General features: G+C 37.7%; 1 protein-coding gene across 2 annotated transcripts in view; it reads right to left on the bottom strand.

Annotated features, from left to right (window-relative positions):
• Positions 1 to 590: 590 nt before the first annotated feature.
• Positions 591 to 8,835, bottom strand: part of ARHGAP42 (Rho GTPase activating protein 42) — a 315,580-nt gene continuing 307,335 nt past the window's right edge. For both annotated transcript variants that reach the window (XM_054438876.2, XM_063671373.1), the window contains 2 exons: positions 6,955 to 7,034; positions 591 to 5,832 (listed from right to left, as the gene is read on the bottom strand). In XM_054438876.2, coding sequence (XP_054294851.1) covers positions 5,744 to 5,832; positions 6,955 to 7,034 — 169 coding nt within the window. In that variant the 3' untranslated portion in view covers positions 591 to 5,743. The remainder of the gene's footprint in view (positions 5,833 to 6,954; positions 7,035 to 8,835) is intronic.

The raw sequence follows: 8,835 nt of genomic DNA, 5'->3' as shown, positions 1-8,835 counted from the left end.
TGTTGTGTCATGAATTTATCTCTTTTCCTCTGATATCGATGAAAACTACAACCTATGTGAGCAAGCCAGGTTGTCCAATGGTCAACCTGTGAAGCTTAGTTTTGGCAAGGTGATTTGCTGCACTCTAATAATCTATAGAGCAATGCAAAAGAAATACACGATTATCTTTTTTTGATGCAGCAAAGCAAAGTTTTACCTAGAAGTCAAGTCGTGACCAAGAGGGTCATAAAACTAATAAAAATGGACAGGAGATATTTGTACGCTGATATGTCTTTCATAGTACACTTGGAAACTTTTATAAACATATATATTTTCAGGTAAGCCTGTATGCTTGTTATATTTAGTATTTTGCATATGGCCCATTTCCCTCTCCCCTCTGTGGATACCTGCATTATTAATAGGTTATCAACATTAACATTTTCCAAAGCTTGCAGAATACCAATTTGTGAGGAGAAGGTCACCAAATTCTGTTACGATTTAGCCATACCAAAGTGATCACTCACAGTACCAGAAACCTTGTTTTTTCTCTACGTGAAGCCAAGACAATTGCCCTCCAACACAGTGGGTCTTCAAGTACAAAGACTAAATTAAAATCTGCTTACAAAGTTTATTTTTAAAGTAATTTAAAACACAGTGTAACCATACATTAAAAATATTGTGGCAATTTAGGAATAAACATGAGGTTATTTACATGTTGGCATGTGTATGTGTGTATATATACACAAAGTGCAGATAAATACAGAAACACTACAAAATAAACAAAAAATTCAATGATAATTTATGGACAATCATTTTTATATTTATTACTTAATTTGTCATGTTAATGACTGCAAAGAAGCTCCTAGTACTGAAATATAATATCTAAATATCCAACTTTTATATAAACTACAGTACCTCAAATTTTAACAGTATATAAATAGGGTTCTGAATTAAAAACCCAGGTGTCTTCCCTGCCAAATTCCCTATTTGTTAAGGTTTCAGCTCAGAAATCAAGAAGGACTCTGAAAATCCCAACCTTTGATATGTGGTGGTATCTTGGATTTTAAGCATAAATCATGTGCAGACAGTGTTCTTAGACCAGTTCTTGTGGGGATCATTCTCTGCAAAAAGGAGGCAGTTGAGGGTACACTGGCAGATATAAAACCTCAAAAATGCTGCCATATAGAGATTAAAAGTGTGCATTTTATATACATATATGTATATGCTGCCATATAGAGCTTAAAAGTGTGCATTTTTATATAAAATGCATCTTTATATAAAATGCACATTTTTAATTTATAAGACTGAGTAAATTCAAGGCAAAATTGAGTTGCTGTCAACTCTGGATGCAAAAACACCATGGGAAACACTCGTGAAAGATGGCAGATGTTCCAAAGGGGAGAAAGTGGTTATCCTACTAAAGAGGTTTTGACACCTTCAGCCCCCGTCTCCTCCAACACTTTAGTTTCCCAAATAGCCCTATAAACAGGCATCTTGAATGGTGGAGAATATTTATGACGGCAATAAATGAAAATGGTCTCTGCCTTTGGGACTCCTCAGTAAGCACACAGACTCCATTTCTCCATAGAGCACCAAGAGAAATTCACACTGAACTTGGCATGTCTCTCATGAGTGCCAAGGGGAAAAGGAATGATGGGCTGGGCTCCCTAAACCACAGACACCTTCTAACCATTGGTCTAGGACATGCAGATCAATTTTCTGCCAATGGCTTACTGTGAATGTTGTCAACATTCTTATGTGAGACTCTTTATTTAAAACAGTGAGTGCAGCTGCTCTCAAAAAATAAAAAATCCAATTTATTGATTTGATCCTCTAAAAGTCCACATCATTCATAAACCTGAGTTTTCCCAAGGTTATTACCAAGTGGAATCGGCACATTTTGAAGCAGGGGGATAATGGTGACAATGAGGGACACAGTGAATGTGTTCAGGAAATTAAGACTAGTTGATGAATACTCGATATTACATTTGTGAATCAACAGGAGACAGGCAGGACACAGAATGTTCAGAAAACTTTCTTTGTTTCTTAAAAGTGTCTTGATTTTGGAAGGTAACAAAAAAGGGTAGCAGGCAAAGTTAAATAGCAATGTCTACCCTAAGGGGAAACCTTTAGTCAAGGGGAAAGTAACTTCTGGACAATAGTCAAGCCTCTGTTCTTTTTCGTGACCTGACCAGGAGATGTGATTTCGGGGTCCTACGCAGTGATGTGAGGTCATGCTAACAGCTGTGAATTACAAATGTATCATAAAGCCAAAGAACAAAATCTGTTCCCTAAATTGGTCTGCCTCTGACTTTAGTCAAAGTCTAGTTGGGGTTCTAAATGCTAAAGAAGGCATCCTGAATACATAATTTAAGGTATTATTGCAATTTGAAATTGCTTGAGGCAAAGCTCTGAGGGACTCTTCTAAACCAAAACCGCATGAATGATACCCTTTTTGACACAGACCAGAAGAATGGTGCTAGGAGTGAGAAGGTGAGCAGGGTACACCAGGTGATAGTAAGAAATCTGTTTGCCTCACAACACAGTGAATTTTTATGAAGGATGCCACATTATATAAAGCTAATTATCATAGAATAATAACAAAAGTCATATGTATCTTTTCTTTTCCTACTTGGAAACCTAGATAATTTGGGGTTTTAAGATACATTTTTTTTCCTCCACTATCTCTGAAAAGAGTCAGCAGACAAATCATTGTTGAGAAACCTGGTTGTGTTCATGCAAGTTACAAAGCACAGGGAACTCATGCAATAAGCAAAACCACTTACATCAAACAAGGAGAAACCCACTTCCTCATACTTCAGGAATGTTACAGGAATACAAAGATGATTTTACTGTTCAGACATTTACACATAACACTACAGAAAAATCCTTCAGTTGACTAGTTTCCATAAACTTGGTAGCATTACGGCAAAACAAAAGAGTCATCTGTGAAATACACAAATGTTTTGTACTGAGGGATATTTTCACATAACACAGGAGATAATGAACTTAAATTTAGACCCCCTCAATCTCATCGTCATACTGATTATACCGTAAGCAGTTATTAGGGTGCACAGGTTGCGTGTTTTGAAGGTATGGATGTGGCAATTCTAATGTATCTTCACATTGTTCCTGAAAAGCTAAGGTTTTGTTATTGAACTACTATTAGAAGATGAATGTGATCCTCTTTCAATGTCTGGCATTGCCTTCCTGTGGAATTAACATTCTGTGTGAGTTAGAGTACATGTCCTGACTTTCTCAATGCTCATAAATACCTTATCTGCAGGAAACTTACTTTAAGGGAAAAGCAGCTTTAGCCCGTCTCCAGTATATGGCCATGACTTGCTTACACATGTAATCCATTATGAAGGAAAAAGAGCCATCCTCACAAATCTAGAAGATTAAAACTTCAAGCACAAGCACAACTTGAATCAGTGCTTCTGTAGCTTGTTTCAGCAAAGGGACCATAGCCAGTACTGTGGCTGCAACATATGCCTTGCCATCAGATACAAGAGTTAGGCTTCATATCCACGTCCCATGCAGTAAAAAAGCTTTAAATATGAATGGAACATCCGCAGAATTAGCTTACAGACAACTCAGAAGCAGGAACACTTTGGTCTGTGTTCAAATAAAACGAAGGTTGAGATTTCTTTATGCAGCAGCAGGAGAAGTAGGATTCTGAATCTCTCTTTGGAGTCAAGTTGGTCTTTGAAAGAAAACCAATTTGCTTTAAGAGATTCTAGTCTAGGAGGATACCAGATGATGGCAAGCGTGCTTAAACCAAGGATGCTATATAGACTAAGGGACTGGTACATTGGAAAACTACCTTCTGTTCCAGCGGAAGGCAATTAGGGTGTCAGCGATGCTGTTATTACTACTAAGGTCACCAAGGACCTAGACCAGGAAGATCCAGCAACACACCTTATTACAGTGTACAGAGGTCAACAGTAAGAGATAAAAGAAAAATATAATCTTTTATCAAATGTTTACATTACATTGCTAATTTTTATTACATAATATTTTTCATCCTTTTGATTCACTGATATTTATTCCTGATTCTGACTCTGCCTACCGTTATTCTCTCTACTTGTTAATTCTAATCTTATTCTTTTTATTTGTAAAAGCCTAACTTTTCTGAGGCATAGTTGTGTGTGTATATGTGTATTTAACGTATTAATTCTAGAAACATTATTAATTTAAAGTAGAAGAGATAGGGATTACCGATTATAATAGCATGTAAAGAGTTTTTTACAGTTAATACCTGAGAGTCTGCACAGTGGGGAACTCTGAAGTAATATGTAAGATGTCAAGAACAAGCGGGTCAGGACTGTGGCACTCGAAGGGCAGGTAACCAGCTTTTCAGGATCTTGAGAAGAAAGGCTCTTTGCCACATATAGATATTATATTTATAGAAATAATATATTAGAATTATTGAAATAGAAATATAGAATTAATGCTTTGTGCATGACCAGATGCTGATATATATAAGTGGACAGTAAATACCTATTACCATGCTCTACAAATTCACTGAAATTGCTAATAAAGACTGTAAACTAAAAGGCATTAAAAAAAAATCATGTACAGATTTTATTTCTGCTAAAGATCACAAAACAATTTCAACCTCTGTGGTTCAAAATAATTTAAGGATCTTGTACCTTTGTGTTTATTCTCTGTTTCAACTAAGGATAGACTTCAGAAGGCATAGCTTCCCTTGTAACGTTTTTAAACATCTTTTTCGTTTGTAGAGGAACATTTCAAAAGCCCAAATTAAATTATCATTAAAATACTTTGACACTTTACAATCTTCCAAGTGGAATTCAAGTTGTATGCCTTGATACTGTAGTTTTAGAGTTTTCCCATTATTGGTAAATGTTCTTCTATGATGCCACTATAATGCTACTGGTAGAAAATATGTGCATATAATTTATCAGTATATTTTAATGTAAAATGTTATAAAAATCTCAAAGTTATGAAGATAGTTTTACACACCCTCTAAACTAGGGGTCAGCAAACTATAACCCATAAGCCAAATTTAACCCACCACAAAAATATTTGCTACCAGGCCTTTACAGAAAATGTTTGCTGATCCCTGTGCTAAACCCACGGAAGGTGTCTGGAATTCCGGACAGATTGTTTACAGTGGAATCAGTGTATAACTTAATTTTGCTTCCTTTATAGATATCATATACATTATTGCTTTTGAATATTATCATCTACTTGGAAAACAAATAAAGTTATATTAAAACAAAGACTTCCATCCTTGAAATGTTTAGGACCAGCAAAACAATCATATATAAAAGCAGTATATTTCTAAGAAAAAAAAACAATAAATGAACAATTTAAATTACATTTTTAAGTAACAATTTCAGAGATCCTCAGAGAATGCCAGGCAGTAAAGGACAGATCTCAAAATCCATATAGCAGATTTCTGGTTTCCAAATTTCTGGGATATAGTATTTAACACAGTATTTGAAACTCTACAATTGCTATGGAAGAGACATTGGGGAGAGTTACATATTATCCAAAAACACATTTTTCAGAAGTAAGATATTTTAAAACAAGAAACCAACCAAAAAAGAATGGCCAACAATTTAAATCTTTTTTTCCATTAATAAGGAGCTACATAGTCTGCTGGTGAAGAACTTGATAGGAATTGACTGTTTTCACTTAGTGGGCTGATCCCCGTGTATCTGTGTCAGATAAAATCATAGCATTTATTCGTTACCATGGATACCATGAAGATACTGCCATCCACTAAATAGTATTAGAGGAAGACAACATAATTTTCTGGAACTAGTCCCGTTTTGCCTTCATAAGTTGCCTTTAACCATCCTGGTTCCACTGATGGGTACACTGGCAAAATAAATAAATAAATAGCACTCAGTCAACATTAGTGTCAAATAATTATATAAACAGATGGGTTAAACACCCACATCAGATTGTCAGTCCTCAGTATGTGTGGGGGATTAGTTCCAGGACCCCTTGTGGATACCAGGAACTGTGCATGCCCATGTCCCTGATATAAAATGATGTAATATTTGCATATACCCTAGGGACATCCTCCTGTATGCTTTAAATCATTTCTAGATTATTTGTAATACCTTTTACAACGTAAATACTTTGTAAATAGTTGTTATACTATATATTTTTAAAATTTGTATTATTATTTATCTATTTATTTTCCAACCTTTTTGATCCATGGTTGGTTAAATTGTGCATGCAAAAATCCTGGAATGTAGAGGGTCAACTATACACTCAACTCAAACGTCCAAACAAAACAATGTCACAGCCCTCTAAAGTTGGAATGTCCTTTGCATTCACATAGTCAAATAAAACAATCTCTCTCTGTCTCACACACATGTACAAACAGGTAAATACACACAAATGCCTGCAGGAGAGGAATGAATCCAGAGGGAATTTTAAAATGTTTTATTTATTCATTTATTTATTTATTTATTTATTTATAGACAGAGTCTTGCTCTGTCGCCAGGCTGGAGCGCAGTGGTGCCGTCTCGGCTCACTGCAACCTCCGCCTCCCGGGTTCAAGCCATTCTCCTGCCTCAGCCTCCCGAGTAGCTAGGACTACAGGTGCACACCACCATGCCCAGGTAATTTTTGTATTGTTAGTAGAGATGGGGTTTCGCCATGTTGGCCAAGATGGTCTCAATCTCTTGACCTCGTGATCCACCCGCCTTGGCTTCCCAAAGTGCTGGGATTACAGGCGTGAGTCACCGCGCCTGGCCTATTTGTTTATTTTTCTTTATGGGTTGGGCTGGGCTTACCCTCCTAAGCAGCTGGGACTACAGATGCATGCCACCCAGAGGGATTTGATGTGTTCATGCATGCCCGTCATGAGAGGCAGGACCTGGGATAGAATCTGAGGCCTCTGGCTTCTACTTTAGACTCACACCACCATACTATTCCTTCATCCTCCCCATGATGATAAACTTAAGCAGAGGGAATTGACATACTTACCATTAGAAAATATCGCTCCTTGTGGGAAGGAAAGCTCATGGCTGTGCTCTGCTTTACAGGAGTACATGGCTTTGGCTTGGCTGAAAGAGCAAGACAACTTGTCAAAACCTCAACACTCAACCTAAGGATATCTATATTTAAAACTCTTCTTCAAGAATGCTATTAATTTTTACTTGTAATTGGAACATAATGTACATGAAGTGCATATATGAGTGTACATCGGTGCTTTTTCCACTGAACACAATCATATTACCAGATCAAGAAATCAAGGATTACTAGCACACTAGAAACCTTTCTTGTGTTTCTAGGCAATGCACTCCAGGGTAATCCCTGGCTTATAACAATATAGGTTAGTTTTAGAGACTGCTATTATTTAACCGTTTAGTAAGTTGCTAAATAGGCTGTTTTTACAGCTATGTAGGAACCAAGGTTCCTAGGTACCCCAAAGCTTTTTTTCCCCACTTTCATGTTCAGACTATCGGAGGTGAGATCCAAAAATTGAAAGGCTTAAAGAATATGGTAAGTAAGTTGACTGGGCATGATATAGGAAAAATAATAGGATAAATTGACGATAAATGGCCACCAACTACAGCTTCACCATCAAGAAGATGATGGGGACAGGTGGAGGCTTTGCAAACCAGAGTACACCCATCCTTAACAAGAGAAGCCAACTACTCAGCTCCCAACCTCTGTCACTATATGCAAATTTGTGCTCAATACACCCAGACACTCTTTTTTTTTTCAAGTGAAGTCAGAATTTAGGAGTTACATATGAGATATGATCCAAAAATATTTGAGCCAACACTAAAAAGGCATCATCTGAGGGTGCTAATCAAGGCACCAGGCAGGTCTCCTTTAATCTGCAACATTCAATAACCTTGGTAAGACTTGCAACTGATCCCAACTCCAAGTACTTATCATCTCTTCCACAACCAGAGTCCAAGACAATAGCATTTCCAACCTGGTTGGCTGAATGGCTTCCTGGCTTCCTAGAACCTCTATTCCCTTACAATCCATTATCTATAGAGCAGCCAGAGGGCAGCTTTAAAATGCCCGTCAGATCACATTACTTCCCTGACAACCCTTCAACTGGCTTCCTACTCTGGCCCACAAACTGTATGCAGTCAGGTGCTGGGTGCTCTTCCCTGCCTCTTTGTGTCCCTGCCTCTGCTCGCCTACTCTACTCCAGTCACAATGGCCCTCTTTCTTTCCTTCAAACACGCCAAACTCACTCCCACCTCAGGCCAGCTATGTCCACGCCCTGAGATGTTTTCCTCCTGATCTTCACATGGACATGTACTTCAGGTTCATCTTAAATTTCAAGAGCTTTGCTGAAGGTCAGGCCTTCTCTGAAATAGTTGCCCAGGGAACTATCATACCTTCCTGCTTCAAGTCTGCATGGTGTTAGTATCTGGTATTTTGTTATTATTGCTGATATTTTTATCTTCTCCCCTAGATAGAATAAAATCTCCACGAACAATGTCTGATGCTTAGTAGTATAACTCAGTAAATGTTAGCTAAATGAATGAGTGAGAAAAAGGAAAGATGTTCTGGGTTCATTTTCTACATGATGAGTCTTTTTAAAGATTCAGGGCACCTTATCTATCCTCCTTGGGGTCCCAGCACTATACCTGCAAAGCAGCATCAGCAGCATTTGCATCCACAGCTCTCCCAAAGCAGCAGCAATACAATATAATTTCATTTCCCTTTTGGAGCTCAACCCTGGGTCTTAACCCTACACTTCCAGAATGAGGTCCAGCCATTTAAACTGGGGTTCTCAAGGACTATCTGAAGATTGGAAAGTGTAGAGAGGAAAATTCTGCACCTGCCTCCAGTCTTTTCATCAGAGATGAGCCTCAGGCTGCACTTTCAGAAAGCTTG

This window comes from Pongo pygmaeus, chromosome 9, assembly GCF_028885625.2.
Source record: "Pongo pygmaeus isolate AG05252 chromosome 9, NHGRI_mPonPyg2-v2.0_pri, whole genome shotgun sequence".
Lineage (NCBI taxonomy): Eukaryota > Metazoa > Chordata > Mammalia > Primates > Hominidae > Pongo > Pongo pygmaeus.
This window is presented reverse-complemented; position numbering and strand designations above follow the sequence as displayed.